Source organism: Tasmannia lanceolata, unplaced genomic scaffold (assembly GCF_043159265.1).
Source record: "Tasmannia lanceolata isolate RefF3 unplaced genomic scaffold, GAP_Taslan_0.1 ptg000002l, whole genome shotgun sequence".
NCBI classification, from domain to species: domain Eukaryota; kingdom Viridiplantae; phylum Streptophyta; class Magnoliopsida; order Canellales; family Winteraceae; genus Tasmannia; species Tasmannia lanceolata.
This window is the reverse complement of record NW_027518679.1, coordinates 42516318-42539377: the sequence shown is the minus strand read 5'-3', so window position 1 is coordinate 42539377 and position 23060 is coordinate 42516318. Positions and strand designations below refer to the sequence as shown.

The window sequence follows — 23060 nt, the reverse complement described above, 5'->3', positions numbered from 1 at the left end:
TTATTTATACGAGAAATTGGTACACAAATTTATATAATTTGCACTCCCTTGTTTTAGTAATGAAACTCCAAACTTCATCAAATGTAGATTCGCTGTTGATAGTTTTTGGGGAATTATAAGAGCCTCTAAGAAGTAATTAGAAAAGTGTAAAATGTAAAGGAATTCCATTACTAGAGTTGTTTCAGCAGGGGTATGGAATGGCTACCTGCTTGGGTTGAATGGCTACCTGCTTGGGTTGTGATGATATTTTCACACAAATCTACCCCCGCACCCCCCCCCCCCCTCCCCCGCGCACAGTACTTGCACACACCCCTTATTACGTGATTTGACATAAAGTTGCCCACTTTTCACGTCAAATCAGGTCAAGAGAACCCGGGGGGCGCGGGTTGAAAATATCATCTCCATATTCAAAGATTTTTAGCAGAGAATCCAGAGAGGACCAACCTTTTTTCCTATTGATTTGGAAGGGGGAAAAACGTTTGGATGCACCCAAATTCAAAGTAAAAAGCACACATTTTCCATTTCCCAGCTTTGTTTGGCTGTCATTTACTATTCCTCATTGCAGTCTTTGTCGGCTATAAATTTTCCAAATGCAACAGTTTTTCACTGTTTGACGTCTCAAATCAGGAGGAAAGGAAAAGTAAAGAAATGGGAATCTGTATTCCTTCTACTTCTGTATTACGTGCATCCAAACAGGCCCCCCTTGCAGAAGAGGAAAGTAGTATGAACAGTAAATGGCAACCAAATGTCCCTGGGAAAGAGAAAATGTGATGTCATTTTACATTTGTTTCCAGGAAAGCACACTATTTCAGTAGCAACCAAACGGACCTATAAGAAATGTCTCGTTAAGAAAAATTGGCAAGGCTAAACAGTGAAAAACTGTTGCATTTGGAACAGTTTTTTAATCAGCTTTTTCTAACCTGGCCAGGTTCTTTATTCACATATATATACATGGACAAAATGTCAGAGAAAGCTAGAAGAAAAACTAATCAAGGCATTAATACCATCTTAAACAGAAGATCAAGAAATATAACAAGCATCAGTATAGTTCTTGATTAGGTCCTAGTAGTAGTAATAGTAGTAATGAGGTGATACTAAAAGAAGAGGTGCAAGTGTGGTTGGGGTGGGGTGGAGTGGAGTGGCAATACGACTTCATTTCCACTTCTTGAAGAACTTGCCTCCTCCATGCTTTCCATGCTTGCCAAACTTTCCATGTTTGAACTTGCCGTGGTGCTTGAACTTGCCACCGTGCTTGAACTTGCCGCCATGGTTTCCGCCATGCCCACCGTAGTAGCCACCATGCCCAATATTATGAGCACCATGTGTGAGGTGTTGGGCTCCATAAGCAGCTGCAGCCGCGGTAGCTCCCCCGGCTAGCATTGCCCCCATGCCACCATGTCCATGCCCTGTAAATAGAATAAAAACATTGGGTTGTAAGTTTTATGTGTCATGAGCTATGTTGCATATGAGTGTCGGGTTCGGCAAATCTCAAAAAGAAAGATTCGTGGATTTGCCAAAATATTTTAATCAATTCTCAAATTTTAACTTACATAAGAGCATGGTTATAGCAAGTAATATATTGAACATTGGAATATGTTAAGTAAATATAATATTTTATTTCCATATAAAAACATTTCTCTTAGGATGAATAAAATTGAAAACATGAGGTAATTGTAAAGTTTTGATAGTAATGTGAAGAAAAAAAAGGGATATAAGAGATCCAGAAGTGTCGCAAAGAATTCTGAATTATTGGAATCCTACGCTTGTCGGACACGAGTGCTTTGCCCATTCAGAAGAATCCGTGTAGCATGGTCTGACAGGTTTTAAACCATGTTTAATGTTGACTATTGGTCACCAAGCAAATTCACAGTTGTTTACGATAAAAAGAGTGCCTTGAGCATTTTAAATACATCCTTAATTCCAGGCCAATGTGGTATCTATTATAATATAGCAAGATGGGGGTTTCACTATTCACGCTGACGTGGACAGTCCCCCGAGGGTTTGTACATCCTTTTATTGAAATAAAATTGTTACCACTCAAAAATAAAGTCTCTCAGCAATTAAATTAGAAAAGATATTCCTAAAATCTCTATCTCTCTCTCTCTCTCTCCACCACTCAGAGTAAATATCTTCACTATCCCTCCTAAAATCTCTCCCCCTATATTTACTTTGGTCTAATCTCTCCTCCTTCTCTCCCTAAAATCTCTCAATATAAGCGCAAAGGTTTCAGTCAAAACGAATTCTTTTCTCAAATTTTTTTACTATGAAAAATATGTGTGAAACTCAATAGTGATTAACGTGTTGTGTTGTTCTATATACAAAAGAAGTATTTTGGTGATATTTTGATATCCGCACTACCAGATTTTGAATATTGTAACATTTATTAAAAGATAATTAAAAAGGTATTAAATAAAGAAAGCAGTGCTATTATCAAAATATGACAGTGTGGATATCAGTTAGTCATATGCCTTGACTAGGGGTGAAGGTTGTGTATATTTTCCCATGGAATAATAGTTTACTCAAACCTTTGCGCAAGAAAAACATTTCTCATGAAAATATTTTTCTTAGGATTTTTTTATTTTCGATAATTTAAAGGAAAATAATATGATTATGGTTAATTTAGAGAGATATTACGGTGAATCAAAGGACATTTTCCGTAAAAATTGAATGGGGTTGGGTCAAGTTATATGTTTTTCGTGTAAAAATTCGAGAAAATTCCTGCAATCCAAACAGGGCCTTGGGAAGGTAGTCACATACTGATGTAAAAAAAACTTTGGATTGGCCGGACTGCTGTAGATTTGTTTCGGACAAAGAAGAAGAAGCATTTGTAAAAGAGAATTCGATAGCTGCTTGACATAACCACTGGAAAGAATCGTTTTATTTCTCAATTTGCCTCAAGTTTTATGTTTTATTATCTTAGGGGTTGTTATGTATTTTCTTTCCATGGAATAATAGTTTACTCAAACCTTTGCACGAGAAAAATATTTACTATGGAAATTTTTTCTTAGGATTTTTTTTTCAATAATTTAGAAGCAACTAATATGATTATGGTTAATTTAGATAGATATTATCGTGAATCAAAGGTCATTGTAGGTCATTACTTAGGCATCCACGTATAAAAAAAATTAGATAACTTTGAATTCGATGTGGTATCTTTTCATTCTAAAGTAACTTTTAATCCGTGCAGCGCACGGGTTTGTCACACTAGTAAAAAGTATAGGGAGACAAGTCTACACTCCTCGAAAAGCTAATGGTCTTTATAAAGAAAATCATGGAGAATTCTGATTGTTTTCCAAAGAAAAAAATCATGTGTTGTGTGGTCATTTCTTGGAAATCAAGTGCAGTTTCTAAAATATGAAACCAAAAAAGCATTTGTTTTCCTAAACAATTGGAAAATATGGAGAGCGAGCAGTGCAGATTCATATCTAAACAAAATATGAAATCATCAAATCATTTCTCCACTTTTCAGATTATTTCTTGGCTCCAATCACTCTATAACTGTAAACCAATAACTCAGCAGCAGGAAATACAAATGGCGAACGTGATGTAAAATAACAGTGTGAAGCTCACTACGACAACACAAATGGCTAATGTGACATTGGGTATTAAGAATACTTAGATGTCATACCTGCGGATGGACCAGGATAACCTGCTGGTGGGTATCCAGCTGGGGGATAACCAGCAGGCGGGTATCCAGCTGGGGGATATCCTGCAGGCGGGTACCCTTGTGGGGGATATCCTGCATGTGGGTAACCTTGTGGCGGATAACCTTGTGGAGGGTATGCCCCAGGTGGTGGCGGATACCCTGATTGATGCCCTGGAGGATATCCAGAAAGCCCGTGTGTCAAATTTGAAAGAAGTCCTTTATCACTAGTGTCTGATCCATCATGCTTGTCTTTCCCACCTCCCATTCTTCTTCACTGTAAGAAAAAATGACAGATAAATCAGTCCAAGTAAAGAAAAACTCATTTAGAGAAACCTGGATCTCATCAGATGGACTAAAATATATTACAATGTTACTAACAAGCAACATTTGAGTAATGAGGCCCCCCATCTCTTTAGAGCATAAATCTGGTGATGAATAATTTTAAGAACTACTGTAACTAATTTTGGAATAGTTGCAAAAGAAAGGCTTGTGAATGTATGAAATATTTAATAAGTAAGCATTGTCACACCTCTCTCTAAAGATTATCAGTTATCACATACATACATCTTTTAAGAGGGGGCAATGTGCTAGCAAGCAAGACAAAAATTTAGCTGATACTGCCAAAGTGTGGCTGGAGAGACTCTTAAGACAGTGAGCTAACCAAGCTCAATGCTGGTTTTTGGATGACTGCAGTTGGAGTTCCTGGACCAGAGTGAACTTGAGCAACATCTCGTATTGTTCACAGGGTTTTGCTGCTTTCTTTTGAAAATGGAAGGAATGGCCAGGCACTGAAGGGGCTCTTTGGTGGTCAAGAATTTTCGAATAGGTTGGTTGGCCTACATTTTCATCTAAGAGTCTCATTGTGTAACAAATGCCTCTAAATAGGACTGCTTAATGAATGCAGAGTGCAGAGAACATAGTAGTAGCATAGCCATTTTTGCCAATAGAATAATTACATCACATGAAAAATAAGCATTTGAAGTTAATATATCCAAAATATAACCATATCTTTTAGTACAGGCATACAAACTACAATTTTCTTGTCAATGAACTCAATCAAGTATTCACAATTCTGCCACTAAATTTCTGCACGGATCGATTAACTTAAAAATGGACTTTGGAGACTTAATTTATATCCGTGTTATTTCGGGGCTGAAAAAGTAGCCTAGCATTTAAATGAGGATTGCAAAAGAAGACTTTCGATACGTATACATGTTATTCAATTGAGTAAACAAAAATGACGTTTTCTTTTGACTATTGAGAATTTTGTGTGATTTTCTCTCCAGAATCATACAAACAGTTCTAGTAGGCATTTTAATCAGAACTTTTGCAATGTTGCTGCCGCTCTCTATGTGAGATTGATGACAGAATGTTCCTAATTCAGCATCTCAAACTTCAGCGAATTTGTTGAAGGCATCAACGGAATATTTTCCAATGCATTAAATGCTTTGAGCAGAGGCTCTTGCGAACCTTTAAGTGCTCCAATATATTATCTTCATATCTTGGAATTCTCTGATTATAAAATCTCCAGAACATCCCATCTCCCCTTGTAATGAAAATTTGCAGGAAAATTAAGAGCCACAAATTCAATAGTCTCACTTTCTTCATTAACCCCACAGAAAATTTTGATTTCCAAAGCTTTCAAATCTCTGGTGTTATCATCCTCTTCATTCCATGTCCTCAACAACTCTATCAAATAGTTGTCATAATCATTGAGAAATTTTGAGATCTCTTGTTGATACATTTGTTGAAGATGGAATCCTAAATCAAACTATAACTCGTATTTGAAATGATCATTGTAGTTTGGACAACGCTTACGATTCCCCCTCTCCATCATACTCCAACTCATCATCCTGTAGGTGAATACAAGTAGGATTTTGTGCAATTTTGCTTTTGTCTTCCATGGGGGTATCATAAATCCCTCAACATGATCTCCCCAAGGGTATGGATTTGATCTGAACACCAAATCCAAAATACTTCGAATGGCAAGCCATGCAAACCATCTTGCGTAGCAATAACTTGTACGTTGTTAATTGATAGCTTCCCTTGCTGTTTGTCTCTATCTCCAGGAAGCCGCAAAATCCATACACAATGAACTTCTAGGAAGGTATCTTGTTTAACCATATTGAAAGAAACCATAATATTCCCTCAAAAGGGCTATATAAATGGGGATCTAAAGTCTAAACACTCTAGCCCCTACTTAATCTCAGCCGCTCCAATATAATCTAACCTAGCCCTTAACAATCACCATAATAATCCTTTCCCAAAAACTAGATACAACACTACTCATGTGCTTAAAGATAGGGCCACATAGAACAAAATTAAACAAATCCTAAAAAATCAGCAAATGGCTAACTTACACAATTCCATGAAATAAACTGCAGTGGTTCCCCATGTCACTAGTCTAGCCACAGTCAATATCCAATACTTGGATGAAAAGTATGTGCAGTCACACAACTTTATAACAGTCCCGACTGCCCAGTCATCTTTCGACCCCCATTCTTTCCTTTCCCTTATCCTCCTCTCTACTTTCCTACGCCTTCTTTGTTGTTCCCTGCCATGTTTGCAGTCCAGGGACTGTCGGCCACTACAACAGACCATAGGCCATAGGCCTTAGACAACAGCCCCTTCTTCCTCTCTCATTGCTCTCTTTGACCCTCCTCCTCACCTTGGACTGTTGGATTATTCTCCTAGCACTTGTAGTATTTTCCATCACAACTAAAGATTCTCAATATAAGACTAATGATTTTTTGCAAGACCACCTAGAATGTTATATGCCTCTATACTGATGTGGTGTCAAGGTATATCATCAAGAACAGAATAGTATCATAGTTTTCTGAGATAGCTATCAACAAGCAACTTACCTCTGGTGCTAGGCAACCGAAGATTAGGCAATTACACAAGATAATGTATTTATAAAGCCTTCCTGTGGCTTAGGCAACCACCTCCTCTTAACTTTATTTTCTGATCGTATTGCCTAAATTTTTAATAGATGGATGATCCTTTTTCTTATCTTCTTGTTTTCCCTTTCTCCACTCGACTTAAACTTCCTCTTTTCCGTAATTATTCTTTTGCTCTGTCATTGACAGGTGAAGAATTGCGGGTTTTGAATAAGAAGTGCATTTTGGGAGCCATGCTAACCAACGACATTTTGTACCTTAATTCATATGCCAGCTCCCAGAGCTCACAATTATAGGCTTTGGTAGAAAATTATAAAACCCCAGCTGAAGATGAACTTGCAAATAAAAAACAAGCACCCCAACGAGCACATTACAAAAAACAAACTTCTCCACATTCACGTTATATGTAGAAAATCCCCATAACATGATCGAATTTGAGAAGATATTTTCACGGATCCACTCTTAGTTTAAGAATTTACACATCAAGAATCTTGATTAACAAGGAAACCATGAAACCAGAAAAAAGAATCCTAAATACAAACAGCTACACGCACATAAATTCGATGAAGAGAAATATACAGAATGGCACACCAAAAAATCATTAATTCATTAATTAAAAAAAGAAGCTGATTCCTAGCAAAGAAATTTTATCGACCCGCGAGCCGAAGTAGTATAGTAACACTACATGAATAAAAATCAGATTGAGAAGCATTAAACTCTCTAAAAGCCGTAAAACTCAAAGATCTCCCATCAAACAGATACAAATGAGGAAATCTGTATAGAAACTCCCAGCAATTCCTGAATTTTCTAATCCAAACACCACCAAAACCATGGATTTACAGTGACATAAAGAAAAGCAGAGAAAGGCATCGAAATCAACCCATGCCCAACATCAGGCATGGGTTTATGCTAAAACCATGTTCAAAACGACAGGACACAAATCTTTGGGAAGAGCTCTATTTCATAACTTTCTTTCAAAGTTGGGGCGAAGAATATCTTACCCCAAATTGAAGGAGATTGTTATGCCATAGATATGTTGCTAGATAGTGTTTAAATAAGGACTTTTTGGGAATTATGGCTTATGATCGGTGCTCTTACAATTATGTAACATTCCTTTCATTTAAAAAAAATTAGTGGGATGGGAACCTATTCTATGTTCCCCCTTCTCCTTCTCTCTCTCTCTCTCTCTCTCTCTCTCTCTCTCTCTCTCTCTCTCTCTCTCTCGAACAGGATATTAATTAATCTAAGAAAAGGTATAAACAAATCCACAAAGAAAAGGGGGGCAAAAAAAAACAAAACGACCGGACAACATCACAAATCAAGAAAAAGTGATAACCATAGAAAAAATGAAGAAAAAAAAAATCAGATTTAACAGATTTCTCCATAGAAACATTACCAAATCCGTATTAGTCTCCTTTACAATCAAGAAAATCAATAAAGAATATTAAAGAACTAAAAAGCAGAGACATTAAGCATACAAACCTCAATCCTAAGAAAGAAACTCTCTTATCAATCTATTTGTTGAATGCAGTATATCAATAACCACTAAAAAACCTAGATAGAAATTGTAAAATCACAGAATTCTTCGAATCCAAGAACCACAATAAAACATGAATTTTACAGTTAAATCAAGAAAAGCAGATCAGATTACTTGTAGATATCCGAATCAAACTATGTCGAGACAGATGCAAATCAACGAAATAAGAAACCCTAGAGAGAAAAAAAATACACAACGAATTAGGAGTAGAAATATTACCTCACAAACCCTAAGATTGAGAAGGAAAAAAAAAAGTTGAGATTTCCTTTAACCACGGCCTTCTATATCCGGAAAGAAAAAAACACTCAGAAAAATTCCTTTAACTACGGGCTTCTCTTCTCTATGTGGATATAAATAGAGGAGGAAAAGACGGGATTTTAGGGTACGAAAATAGATGAGAGGAGGATTTGAAAATAAGGCGGTTTGGATTTGCGTAATTAACTGAAAACGAGAAAACCGAGTCGGTTAACAGTACGCGGTATGGATTCAGACTCGTCTGACCAGAAGAAACAATGCCAAAATGCTTTTCTGTTGTGAGGAAATGATATTTGCACGTGTTTTTATTCTGTCTAAGGGATTTGCTAGGCAATTTCGCAGAAAGCCCTTTGGCGAAATTGCTTGGCAAATCCTATTTTTCAAGGAAAATGATAAGGAGACCTAAGACTTAAAAATCAGGGGGCCCCGTCTAGTGGCAGGACCCCTGCCAGAATATATTAAGAAGAAAAGGATAAATACAAAGGGGGGCCACAAGGGCAACAAAGGCAGCAAGCCAATACAAGAATTAAAGAGCCTAAAAGCCTAAGAAGGGCACACTCTAACATAGAGCTGCTTTTGGCTGTCTAGTGACTAGACCTGGCAAACGCGACCCGTGCCCGCAGGTCGACCCGACCTGCGCGCAAATTTGCGGGCACGGGTCTGAGTTTTAGTGACCCGTCAAAACTAATCCGTGGGTGGCCCAACCCGCAAAAACACGATTCGGGTCGGGTCAACCCGCGGGCACCCGTAGATCACTTGGCTTTTTTAATGGTGGTGATTTTGTTATGCTAATCTAGTTAGATGGCTTTTTTTTCTAATGCAAACGATAGTGATTTTGTCATGCTAATCTATTTTTTAAGGGTTTGATGCCTGAACACCATAGAATATAAATAGGTTGTGGCTAGCACCATAGGTTGATCCCAACCCTCCGATTTGAATGTTAGAGGGTTGATCACTTTGATCCTAACCCTCTATAGATCGGAGGGTTAGGATCAACCTATTGAAATGATTTTTGGGGCACAACCTATTTAGGTTGTGGGCCATCTAATGGACGGTTTGGATCATCCCACGGTGCCGGCCATACCCCCCTCATCAAAATCTAGTGATAACATTTTTCAAAATAGAGAATTTATATGATGGGTGGCTGTGAAAACACGTGAAGTCCAAAAAAACTAGGTACGATCCACTTTTTTTTATGATCCAAACCATTCATCTCTTTGGGCACAACGTAAATAGGTTGTGCCCAAAAAATCATTTCCATAGGATGATCCTAACCCTCCGATCTGAAGAAGATTCCATAAATGATTTTAGGAAATCTTCATATTCAGATCAGTTCAGATCGGAGGGCTAGGATCATCCTATGGAAATGATTTTTGGGTACAACCTATTTACATTGTGCCCAAACAGATAAACGGTTTGGATCATTAAAAAAAGTGGGCCGTACCTACTTTTTTAGGCTTCACGTGTTTTCACGGCCACCCATCATATAAATTCTCTTCAAAATAAACAACTGATTGAATTTGCGGGTGACCCGCGGGTTGACCCGGCCCACCCGCGGGCCGCGCGGGTCACCTAAATTCTGACCCGCAAAAGTGACCTGACCCGTGTGACCCACACCAGCGGGTTGACCTGGCCCGACCCACCCGCTTGCCAGGTCTACTAGTGGCCTATCTTGTTCGAAGATACAAACATTTCATTTAGCAGGGAAGTGATATATATTCACCCCCTTTTCTTCCCGTGGTCACCAAGTGTTAAACGAAAAGAGTAGGCATAGTTCATAAACACTCTAGAGGGTGTGACCCGGGAAAAAAAGGGGACTAGGCTCCAAGGTAGGTAGATTGTGCCCCGAAAATCTTATCCACGTGTCCACGGGATGATCCTAAGCCATACTAATTGATTTACCGTAAAAAACTCAAGATATTGAGAGCAGGAGAATCTCATATTGATGATCAAAAATCAAGAATATGCAAGGCATTGCAAAAGTGGGTAGTAAACAGAGCATAACTAAATTAACTATTCTCATAAACATGAATGGTTAACTTTCAGAAAAAAAAAAAAAAAGGTAATTGTGGAAGCCAAGGTTAATCTTCCAGTCGGACTATAAGAATTATAACGTAGATGGAATGTTTAAAGTCCATTGCTGTCTCTAAAATAATCAACTATGAATCCCAAGATTTGCCTTACTCACTCTCAAATTCCATGAAACTAATGTTCGCCGCACGTAAATATATAAATAGGAATAGCCAAAACCCAATGAGATAGACAAGTTCTGAATAACAACAAACATCACGAAAGTACTGGCATAACAAAAACTGGCCAGATAAAACTGGTACGAAATAAATTGGAATCACATGCCCGTAAGCTGTGATTGGCATGGTGAGACTAGACTGCTAGTCTACATAGTCAATGAAACTGCCCACAATACTGCGGCGAGCTAGATCCCCACTATACTCGTAGAAGATCTCACCGTCGAGGGAATTCCGAGAGATCATGCTCTCGAAGGCATTGCGTGAGAGACAGTAATTGCGGCTTCAACCGAGACCCTTCTTAGACTCGGTGAAAGTCTCCCCTAGCCTATGGCAGTCCATCCAGATTCAATCTTGTCCCATAAAGAGCCACAACTGTTGCATCATACTCGAACGAAACTATGCCCCAAATGCATATCCGTGACTCATCCAAGTCATATTGGCATATAGCATACAAACTGGTAGTTCCATACACGGAACATACGATACTGCGTATCATGAGCACTCTTTGAGTGTAAAGAAAGTCTATGTGCGAAGTAACACATGATAACTATTTCAAATATACTTGGCACATGCGCAACTTGCAGAACAGTCATCTAGTAGATGAAAACAATCAATATTAGAACGAGTCTACTCATAGTGATTTGCAGTGGCGGAGCCAGGAATTTAAACTTGGGGGGAGCCGGACTAATTTACACTTGGCTGCATTGGCATTGGGGGGCCATGACCACTAAACTACCTAAAGCATGCATGCACGTCCATGCAACATAAAGGAGTTTTGTAAGTCATGGGGGGTCCATGGCCCCCCTCATGCTATATGTGCCTCTGCCCCTGGTGATTTGGTCCGTAAGTTCATCATGAACAAGACCCCTCCAATCAATTTCCGAACTCCTCTCTAAAATCACCTAATATTTATAATATCTCATATTAGAATCCGTGCTCTCCATCACAGAAGCTGTCACCTCCTTACCATTGTCTCCAACATAGAAATCAATCTCTGAACCATCTGCGAAAGAGACCTTATGCAAGTACTTGTCATCCGTGCGATGTTTCCAGCCATTCATATAGTACTTACGAAGACTAGTCATCATGTCCCCAGCTAGAGAATATAATCTACTGCACTTGGTATCTCGTAGCTGGGCCTTGTTGAATAAGGATGTCCTTTGGCCTCATATGCCAAGAGTGAAACTGTCATTTCCGTAAAACTTGTCGATGTTGAACTAAGTAGAACTCAATTTTATTATCACATCAGATCACACTCGATGTGAAGCGAGAATAACTCGAGCAATCTTTTCACATCTGACAATCACTCTAACTGTGATCTAACAATGACACCCATGATCACTCCAACCGCCACTACAAGATAACTATGTTTTATCGGGGGCATATACCGGCGGATTTGAATGGCTGTCGATAAAAAAACTCAAATACCGGGGAATTTGAATGACTGCCTGTAAAACATTTATTTTTGTAATGCTCAAACCAACAATGATCACTCCAACCTTAGCTCTAATGCCACCTGTGAGGATCTAAGTAAGCCCTTACCACATCCGTTCACTTGTGCGATCGTTTGCTATGGTGTGGAACCCCCAACAGTCTCACCGAAGAGATTTTATACAGCGTGCGCATGTGAAATCCAATATTTTTTCAAAAAGTACTGTAGGCCCACTTCATAAGATAATCCAAAATGATTCATTTGTTGGCCCACAATCTGTAAAGTGTAACCCCAACCTCATTTCCGCTGGATGATCATAACCCTCCAATCTGTAGAGGGACTTGGACAATTATGGAAACCTCTATAGATTGGAGGGTTAGCATCATCCTATGGAGATAAATTTCAGGGTACAACCTATTTCTAACAAATGAACGGTTTGGATCACCCTATGAAGTGAGCTCCACAGTACTTTTCAAGTACCGGCGCACAACACATATTTGCGTACCAGAGTAGATTCCAGAAATCTTCCAAGGTGTAATAAATCAAGACTCCTTGGCCTTTGTACAGCGTGGGCCCACAAAAATGCAAAACAATGGAAGGTATTAAGTGCTAGGCCCCACAACGCCTCGCTTATCCGAAATTTGCTAAATATATGGCGGGGGCGGGGCATTCACCATACCTTTCCATTTCAAAAATCAAATCCGAAACAAACACAACCTCCACTAAAATTTCAACTTTCACTTGCCACGTCATCGATCCGTGGCGCATATAAATCTCTACCGTCCATCGATCCAAATAATCAACGGCCTACCCGCCAAGAGCTCGTACAGACGTACCCACTCCTCTATAAATTTACCCGCCACCCACTATTTCAAATCATCATTCTCCCTCCCTCTCTCTCTCTCTTCTTAGAAAAGAAAAGAAAAGAAGAATCATCTCTATTTTTCAACAATGTCTGGGCGAGGAAAGGGAGGAAAGGGTTTGGGCAAAGGAGGGGCGAAGCGTCACCGGAAAGTTCTCCGGGACAACATTCAGGGCATTACGAAGCCGGCGATCCGGCGATTGGCGAGAAGGGGTGGTGTAAAGAGGATTAGTGGTCTCATCTATGAGGAGACAAGGGGTGTTCTTAAGATCTTCTTGGAGAATGTTATTCGTGATGCTGTTACTTACACTGAGCATGCTCGCCGCAAAACAGTGACTGCCATGGATGTCGTCTATGCTCTTAAAAGGCAGGGTCGAACCCTTTATGGGTTTGGCGGTTAGGGTTCTTGTGTTAAAGTCTTGCTGTCAAGAAAAAAAACAAGTGGCGTCTTGGGTTTTAGGGTTAGGGTTAGGGTTTTTTTGCTTTGTGTAAATTTTGTGCTTCTTTTGGTTTGATGGGTCTGATGGAAGAGAAACAAAGCTGTATGGTTTCTTATGATTGAAACAAAACGAGTGATTTCTCTTTCAGATTTGTTCTTATATTTTTTTTACTCGATAAACCCACCTTGGCTTTTATTATTTAGAACAATCCCTACCCCCTTTTTACTTGGGACAGCCATCTATAGAGTATTTTTGACAACTCCTTTACACTAGAGAGGGCTGTCCCAAGTAGAAAAAGGGAGAATATATCGTTTCCCCTTACTTGGATATTATGGTACATGTGGGCACCACGGCGACACCTGTCCACATAACAGAAGAGTCCAAACATAAACATAGAAAAACAAGGAATAATTAGGGAAAGATATAAAGATTGTATCATTCTAATCTAACCTAATTGCTAAACTAATCAGGGTGCCTAATTTATCTAGATTACCCCCATATAACCAACTTGCCTAAACTCCACCAAGATCATCCAACGGTGACTCTCAACCCAAACCAACAGTGATACCTCACATATTCTAGCACCACTCCGATGGGTTCAGAGGATGAAAATCTTGCAGTTAAGTTAAGCTATACAAGAAAAAGGGAGAGGAAGAGCACAAAGGGGAAGAATTTGTGTCTTAGTTTAACAAAATGTGAATAATTTGGAGAAGAATTAGTTAAATCAATCAATATTGGTTTAATTCTAACAAACTCTAACCTAGATTGGGAGAAATGTTTAAATTGGTAAAAATTGATCTAGTGAAGAAATTTTGAAACGAACAGGCTTAAATTAGGTGATAATCACCAAAAAAGAAAATTTTGTTTATTTAAACACAAAATTATCCTTTTTTGTTGTTTTAAATAGAAATTTTGCCTATTTAACTTAAGATTTAACCTTTTTTTTTTAATTTAACATTTTTTTTTACCACTTATTAATTTGTCAAATTTTTTGTTGATATTTTGATTTCAGATTTATTTCAGCATTCTATTATTATAGAAAATTGTACGATTTCAGATTATAGCAGTAATATACTCGAAGAGAAATTAATGGTAAGTAGTGACTTATCGATTGAGTCGAGGATGAATCAGAAGTTATCACAAGTATCGCCCCCACATAAGGTTTTAAATTTCGACTGAAATCATAAATTTCAGGATTTGGTCAAGAATGAAACCAAAATTGGGTATACACGAAACGGTACAAATTTCAGTTGAAATTTTGTTATGTCATAAATTTCAGCTGAAATTTTAGGGACTTCACCCAAAAATTAGATTTTTTTTTCGTTAAATAATTCTTTCCCAAAATTTCAGCCAAAATTACTGTAATTCGGTTGAAATTTTCTACGAAATAAAATATTATATTATCTTATTTCATGGATTTCCTCCGAAATTTTGAAATTTCAGCCGAAAATTTAGGTTTTGGTGAGGATCGAAACTACCCCCAAAACCGAAATTTAATACCTTGCCCCCACATGATGAACCAATGTACAAATTTGAGCTTCGACTAATGTCTCAAGTACTCCACTCTTGGGGTGTGCACTTAAGCTATCCTGATGCATATAAAGATCTAAAGCAATTCACCTCAGATTTTGAGTTCTAGTTGAATTTCGATGTGAAAATAGCAAAAGTAGGTGCTGTCCAGCATCATTTTTGTCATTTTCATCAATTTTTAGTTGAAATTCATAAAAATTTCTTGCGCGAAGGTGTAGATCTCGTTGAGATCTTCGATTTGGCGTATAATGGCCCAAACTTGGACAAAAAACGAAGAAGTTATGCCAATTTTAAAATTTTAGCTGAAAATTTATGTTAAAATGGTGAATTCTTTAATGATTTTTGTGAAAATCTTTAGATCTGATGTGTTAAGCTTTGGAATTCAAAAATATGCATTAATATGTGTGTGATGTGAATATATAATGAAATCCATGATAGATCTAGGGTTTTGATGTGAAATGCTGTTGTAAAATATTGAAAACTTAAAAAATACATGCTGTCCAGATTTGTATTTGTGCTTTTTCACTAAATTTCGGTTAGAATTTGTAAAAGTGATATGCTGAAAGTTGTAGAGCTTTTCAATACCTTCAATTTGACATACCATAGCCCTAATTTGGACAAGGAATGAAAAAGTTATGACGTTTTTAAGATTTCAGCAAAAAATATCATATTTCCAACTTGTGGCTTGACTGGAGATGGCCGTTTTCCGGTCAGATCCAGCCGGAGTTGTCAACTAGGAAAGTTTTTCTCAATAAATTTCCTGAAACTTTGGTGTTGAACACTTTTCTTAAAAATGTGTTTTAGTTTCCTGTTTTGAAAATAAAATTGGAACTTTTCAAAACAAAACTGCATAAATGAAATCTGAAATCAGCACAAAGATGGCCGTTTTTCGACCACTTCCGGTAGAACCGGCCAAAGTGCATAACTAATTAAATGTTTCATGATGTGTACCTTACAACTGTTATGTGTATCACTTTTGCTAGTTTTGCCATTTGGATAGTGTAATTTTCAATACAAATTTTCAGCTTTCATGTATAATGCAAATGCGTGCTTTTGATGCTTGATTCATGTTTAACCTAGTTCGTCATGGATGAGATGAAATGCTTTGAATGTTTTGAGTTTAGTTTCTAATATTATACATGTTATAGGCTTTCACTCATGCTTAGGTTAATTATTTTGAGTCTTGCTATGTTTGGATGCCTTGAATTTCATGTTTTGTGTAATATTTTGTGATGTAAAAATGTTAAATGTATGCAAGTGAAAATCAAAACTGAAATGAAAGATATAGAAATGATTAACTAAAAGATGTCTGGAGGCAAGCTCAGTTACATTAGAAAGTTACTCATAGGAGGCATGCTTGGCCTCATTTATAGAACCCTCTCTAAGTTGTACCCCAACTTGGACCCCTATTAGTAGAAGACTAATTTAGTCTTTTAGTTGCCTTACCCTATTTATCATTGCAAGGGCAATGATAAGGTTACTTGGAGCCCTCATAGGAGACATACCTTGTCTCATTAGAAGTAGTTGTTTTCTCTTTACTTTGGAGATATGCTTTGTCTCATTAGCCTCAATTATTCTCTTGTTTTAGGAGACATACCTTGTCTCGTTTGCACTCCCCTTAAAGTCTATAGATTAGGTAGCTGTCTGATAGCTTTAGGAGTCTACCCGCTAGTTTAGGAGTCAGTCCTACCTTAGGAGTCTGTCCCACCTTATGAGTTTGTCCTACTGTCATCGAGTCATAGGATTCTGTCCTACCCTTATAGAGTCATAGGATTCTGTCATACCCTTGCAGAGTTTTGGAGTCTGTCCTAATTTTGCATAGTTCAGGAGTCTGTCCTGCCCCTTATAAAGTATATGAGTCTGTCCTTTTCTTTAGGAGTCTGTTCCTTAGATATGAGTATACCCTTTACTTCTAACGACTCTGTCCTTAGTGTTGACACTCCCCCATGCTGTGGATCGCGGGGTGTTGTCTTATGGGTTTCCTTAACTGAAAGGGTGAAAACATCTTAAAAATTCAAAAAAATAATGACAGACATGAAAAGCAACAAAAACATTAAAAGCCTTAAAACAACAAAAAATATTGAAAGACATGAAACATCGAAACATCTGAAAAGATATGAGTCATTAGGAGAGTAGTAGGGAAATTTATTTCCGAACTACGTTGGCTTGATCTCCTTTCACGGAGTATGTAGGCAGCCTAGGATCCTTATCCCAGGTCCAGTCAAACCTTTAAAAATAAATCATTTCAATCATTTAAAAAATACAAGATTCTTCAAACAAATCTTTTACACCTGTTTTCGAAAAGATCTTCTTCTAGAGTTAGGAGTCTGTCCTAGACGTTTTGAGTGCTTTAGAGTTAGGAGTTTGTTACGCCTCACGATACTCTTCGCTGACAGATGACTAGATTATGATGCGTTAGTGATCTCATTGTTTTCCTCAGGAAACACAGCCTAGTCGCACATAGGATATTGAAACTACCTGCATTAGTTTAGGGCAAAAAACTTATATTTAGTTAGGGCATATAGGGTGTCTTAAAATCCATAATCCACTTGAACTTAAGTAATCGTACAAGAAGCTTTAAAAACTAGTCGAGTCTAGTTGATCGAGTCTAAGATAGCAGTCCTAGAGGTGTTATGCATTGTAGTTTAGAATAGGTGCGAGAACTACGTGGCATTGATTCGTGTAGAGGCGGGGATACGTAGGCGGCTTTGGATGAACATCAAATCATCTGAAGATTCGGGCCCGAAAAATAATTAGAGTTAGAGTTTTAGGAGTTTGTGATATGGTAATTGTTTATATGTTTTTTTCCTCTTTAGATACATCTCTTGTGTGATTTTGGCTGTGTAGCTTGTTATGATGAGATGTATAGGTACATGCTAGTGTGCTTTCCTCTGACATTTTTGAGTGATTATTACTATTAGGTGATTACATGCTTAGCTGTAGCATTTGTATGATTGTTTTATCCAGTTCATTGCTTATTCACATGCTTAACTGTAGTATTTTACTGCTTTCCAGCTTATTATCTTTTGATTATATTGCTTAGTTGTTGCTTTTATATTGCATTCTTTCTTATTCCAGTTTATTATATCTGCTTAATTGTAGATGTGTAAGCGTATGTTTACCGCTTACTTAGATGTGATGAGTTAGGATTAGATGTGATGAGTTAGGACTTGGATGTTTATTTTCTTTTATTCATCTCCGGATCATGTATGCTTAGGTAGACGTACTCACGGGGATATCTATTCCTATTTCATATGATTTTCGCCCAAACCTCTTCAACGTTAATGAAAATGGCATAAGAGACCGAGTGCTTGTACTCGGGCGGATGGGGGTGCTTTTCGGACCTTCCTCATTCGTCACCAGGCACAAACCCAAATTATATCTTTGGACTTTATCTATTGCACATAGTAGACTTTTAGTTCCATGGCCTATCCATGGATGGCGACTCTGAGTTATTTTAGTTACGTCTTGGTTCCGGGCTAGTCCCCGAATTAACAGGTATCTCATATACATTGCCACTCATGCTGTGGGGGCACTCTTTCGAGAGTTCCTTGGTAGAGCTCTCCTTCACATGTAGAGATCTTAGAGGCTGCTGGGGGCTCCTCCCTCACCTTCCTCGATATCGCGGGTCCACAGTGTGTAATTTATCCTTAAACAACCCACAATACCTTGGAAGAACACACTCATTAACTTGGAAAGTTAAATACAACTCTGTCGTCCGACTATGTTTTTTTTTTTTTTTTTAAATCCAGTTCTTCTTAGTTGTCGTCGAATCAGTTGAAGCATGGTACCTTTAAATGATTCATCCATTACTAAAGAATAATAGTAACACTATTTTTGTAAAATACATAATATACCACGGGTTGTTTTGTGTTGTTATTTTACCGTTTTTAATGGTTGCCAGCTTGGTAGAAATATAATACCCATAAATGATTCTTCCAATAACTTGACACAATACATACACTAACTTGATATATTACACAGTTTCTCATCGTTTTTATCAAAGAAGAAGAAGGTGAAGAAGAAAATAGAAAATAGAAAATAAAAATAAAAAAGTAGCCTAAAAATCAAGAAAGGGGGACGATGAGAAAAAGTATAAAATATCATTGTGTTCTTCTATGATTTTAATGAATTAATTATTAGGTTTTATTTTTTTTTCTCTTGCTGTTGTTCTTTTCTTTTTTTTTATTGTTTATTATCTTTTTCTTTTTATTATTTTAATATTTTTTTAAATTTTCTTCTTCTTCCTCAATTTTTTTGTTTAGATTTATTAAAGAATAACAAGAAGGGGAAGAGGAAATATTAAAATGAACATAATCTGGAAAATAGTAGTGGAAATAATAAAAATAGAAAAATAAAAAAATAAAAAAATCTTAGTAGAATAAGAAAAAGGAAAAATTGTTAGAAAAATGCAAAGTTTTGGTTAAATTATCAAGGAATGGTACGTTCTATTTATTTGTGAAATAGGGGCTGTCAGTGCTTTTAGAAATCCCAAAGGACAAGAATACCCTCCCTTCTCTTTTTCCCTTCACCTTTTTAGCTCACTTCCCTATGCATTTCCACCTACCCTATCACCTTTTTAGCTCACTTCCCTAATGGTTCCGAGATATAAAATGCGGTTCCTTAGTGGTTCCGTGCCAAAAAATGTGGTTCCCTAGTGGTTCCGGGGCATAAAATGTGGTTCCCTAGTGGTTTCGGGGTATAAAATGTGAATCCTAGTGGTTCCGGGGTATAAAATGTGGTTCCCTAGTGGTTTTGGGGTATAAAATGTGGTTCCCTAGTGGTTCTGAGGTATAAAATGTGATTCCTTAGTGGTTCCGGGGTGTAAATGGGGTTCCCTAGTGGTTCCGAGGTGTAAATGGTGGTTCCATCGTGGTTCTAGGGTATAAAATGTGGTTCCCTAGTGGTTCCGAGGTATAAAATGTGATTCCTTAGTGGTTTCCTAGTATAAAATGTGGTTCCCAAGTGGTTCCGGGGTAGAAATTGTGCTTCCCTGGTGGTTCCGAGGTATAATATGTGGTTCCGTAGTGGTTCTGTGGTAGAAAATGTGGTTCCGTAGTGGTTCTGAGGTATAAAATGTGGTTCCCTAGTGGTTCCGTGGAATAAAATGTGGTTCCCTAGTGGTTCCGAGGTATAAAATGTGATTCCCTGGTGGTTCCGGGGTGTAAATGGGGCTCCCTAGTGGTTCCGAGGTATAAATGGTGCTTCCATAGTGGTTCCAGGGTATAAAATGTGGTTCCCTAGTGGTTCTGAGGTATAAAATGTGGTTCCCTAGTGGTTCTCTAGTATAAAATGTGGTTTCCAAGTGGTTCTGGGTTAGAAATTGTGATTCCCTAGTGGTTCCGAGGTATAAAATATGGTTCCCTAGTGGTTCTGTGGTAGCAAATGTTGTTCCGTAGTGGTTCCGGGGTATAAAATGTGGTTCTGTAGTGGTTTCGGGGTAGAAAATCTGGTTCCCTAGTGATTCTGAGGTATAAAATGTGGTTCTGTAGTGGTTCTGGGGTATAAAATCTGGTTCCGTAGTGGCTCCGGGGTATGAAATGTGGTTCTTTAGTGGTTCCGGGGTATAAAATGTGATTCCCTAGCTGTTCCGAGGTATAAAATGTGGTTCACTAGTGGTTGCTATGTATAAAATGTGGTTCCCTAGTGGTTACGGGGTATAAAATATGGTTCCCTAATGGTTCCGGGGTATAAAATGTTGTTCCCTAGTGGTTCCCTGTAGTTCCGAGGTATAAAATGTGGTTCCCTAGTGGTTATGAGGTATAAAATGCGGTTCCCTAGTGGTTTCAAGGTATAAAATGTGGCTCCGTAGTGGTTCCGGGGTAGAAAATGTGGTTCTCTAGTAGTTCCGGGGTATAAAATGTGGTTCCCTAGTGGTTCCGGGGTATAAAATGTGGCTCACTAGTGGTTCCGGAGTAGAAAATGTGGTTCCCTAGTGGTTCCGGGCTATAAAATGTGGTTCCCTAGTGGTTCCGAGGTATAACATGTGGTTCCCTATGGTTCCGGGGCATAAATGGTGGTTCCCTAGTGGTTCCGGAGTATAAAATGTGGTTCCCTAGTGGTTCCGAGGGATAAAATGTGATTCCCTAGTGGTTCAGGGGTATAAATGGTGGTTCCCTAGTGGTTCCGGGGTATAAAATGTGGTTCACTAGTGGTTACGAGTTATAAAATGTGGTTCCCTAGTGGTTCCATGGTAGAAAATGTGGTTCCCTAGTGGGGTGAAAATTGTGGTTCCCTAATGGTTTCGAGCTATAAAATGTGGTTCCGTAATGGTTCCGCGGTAGAAAATGTGGTTCCGTAGTGGTTTTGACTTATAAAATGTGGTTCCCTAGTGGTTCCGGGGTAGAAAATATGGTTCCCTAGTGGTTCCGAGGTATAAAATGTGGTTCCATAGTGGTTCCGAGGTATAAAATGTGGTTCCCTAGTGGTTCCAAAGTATAGAATGTTGTTCCCGAGTGGTTCCGGTGCATACAATGTGGTTTCGTAGTGGTTCTGAGGTATAAAATGTGGTTCCCTAGTGGTTCCGGGGTATAAAATTTTGTTACGTAGTGGTTCCGGGGTAGAAAAAGTGGTTCCCTAGTGGTTCCAGGGTCCAAATTGTGGTTCCGTAATGGTTCCTTGGTAGAAAATATGGTTATGTAGTGGTTTGAACTTATAAAATGTGGTTCCCTAGTGATTCCAAGATAAAAAATGTGGTTCCCTAGTGGTTCTGAGGGATGAAAATGTGGCTCCCTAGTGGTTCCGGGGATGAAAATGTGGTTCCCTAGTTGTTCCGAGGTATAAAATGTGATTCCCTGGTGGTTCGTGGTGTAAATGGGGTTCCCTAGTGGTTCCGAGGTATAAATGGTGCTTCCATAGTGGTTCCAAGCTATAAAATGTGGTTCCCTAGTGGTTCCAAGGTATAAAATGTGGTTCCGTAGTGGTTCCGGGGTAAAAAATGTGGTTCCCTAGTAGTTCCGGGGTATAAAATGTGGTTCCCTAGTGGTTCCGAGGTATAAAATGTGGTTCCCTAGTGGTTCTGGAGTAGAAAATGTGGTTCCCTAGTGGTTTTGGGGTATAAAATGTGGTTCCCCAGTGGTTCTGAGGTATAAAATGTGGTTCCGTAGTGGTTCTGGGGTATAAAATGTGGTTCCGTAGTGGTTCCGGGGTAGAAAATGTGATTCCCTAGTGTTTTCGGCGTATAAAATGTGGTTCCGGCCTATAAAATGTGGTTCCCTAGTGGTTCCGGGGTATAAATTGTGGTTCCGTAGTGGTTTCGGAGTATAGAATGTGCTTCCGTAGCGGTTCCGAGGTATAAAATGTGGTTCCTTAGTTGTTCCGAGGTATAAAATGTGGTTCCCTAGTGGTTTCGGGGTAGAAAATATGGTTCCCTAGTGGTCTTGGAGTAGAAAATGTGGTTCCCTAGTGGTTCCGGAGTAGAAAATGTGGTTCCTTAGTGGTTCGGAGGTATAAAATGTGTTTCCCTAGTGGTTCTGGGGTAGAAAATATGGTTCCCTAGTGGTTCTGAGGCATAAAATGTGGTTCGGTAGTGGTTCGAGGGTATAAAATGTGGTTCCCTAGTGGTTCCGAGGTATAAAATGTGGTTCCATAGTGGTTCCGAGGTATAAAATGTGGTTCTGTAATGGTTCTGAGGTATAAAATGTGGTTCGGTAGTGGTTCTGAGGTATAAAATGTGGTTCTCTAGTGGTTCCGGCGTATAAAATGTGGTTCTCTAGTTGTTCCGGGGTAGAAAATGTGGTTCCCTAATGTTTTCGAGGTATAAAATTTGGTTCCCTAGTGGTTCCGAGGTATAAAATTTGGTTCCCTAGTGGTTTCGGGGTAGAAAATGTGGTTCCCACGCAGGGCCCGTACGGGCCGGGTCGACCGGCGTGTCACCCGGATTTTTGCCGTATTTTTTAAGATATTTTTGAGAAATGATATCTGCACTACCGTATTTTGATGAGGACACTCCTCACTTTATTAAAAGTACGGTATGGCCCACACCATAGGATGATCCAAACCGTTCATTAGATGGGCCACAGCCTAAATAGGTTGTGCGTCAAAAAGCATTTCCGTAGGTTTATCCTAACCCTCTGATTAGAATGTTAGAGGGTTGGTCCTAACCCTCTATAGATCGGAGGGTTAGGATCAACCTATGGAAATAATTTTTGGGACACAACCAATTTAGGTTGTGGCCCATCTAATTGACGCTTTGGATCATGCTATGAAG

At 38.6% G+C, this 23060-nt stretch overlaps 2 protein-coding genes across 2 annotated transcripts; one reads left to right on the top strand and one right to left on the bottom strand.

Moving 5' to 3' along the window:
• Positions 1–963: 963 nt before the first annotated feature.
• LOC143885128 (uncharacterized) lies at positions 964–8516 on the bottom strand. The gene is made up of 3 exons (XM_077389139.1): positions 8303–8516; positions 3629–3920; positions 964–1406 (listed from the first exon to the last, which is right to left on the bottom strand). Exons 2-3 carry the CDS (start codon positions 3909–3911, stop codon positions 1153–1155), a joined length of 537 nt encoding a protein of 178 aa, XP_077245254.1. The 5' UTR covers positions 3912–3920; positions 8303–8516; the 3' UTR covers positions 964–1152.
• Positions 8517–12880: 4364 nt separating this feature from the next.
• Positions 12881–13468, top strand: LOC143885121 (histone H4). The gene has a single exon (XM_077389127.1). It carries the CDS (start codon positions 12971–12973, stop codon positions 13280–13282), a length of 312 nt encoding a protein of 103 aa, XP_077245242.1. The 5' UTR covers positions 12881–12970; the 3' UTR covers positions 13283–13468.
• The last annotated feature ends 9592 nt before the right edge of the window (positions 13469–23060 follow it).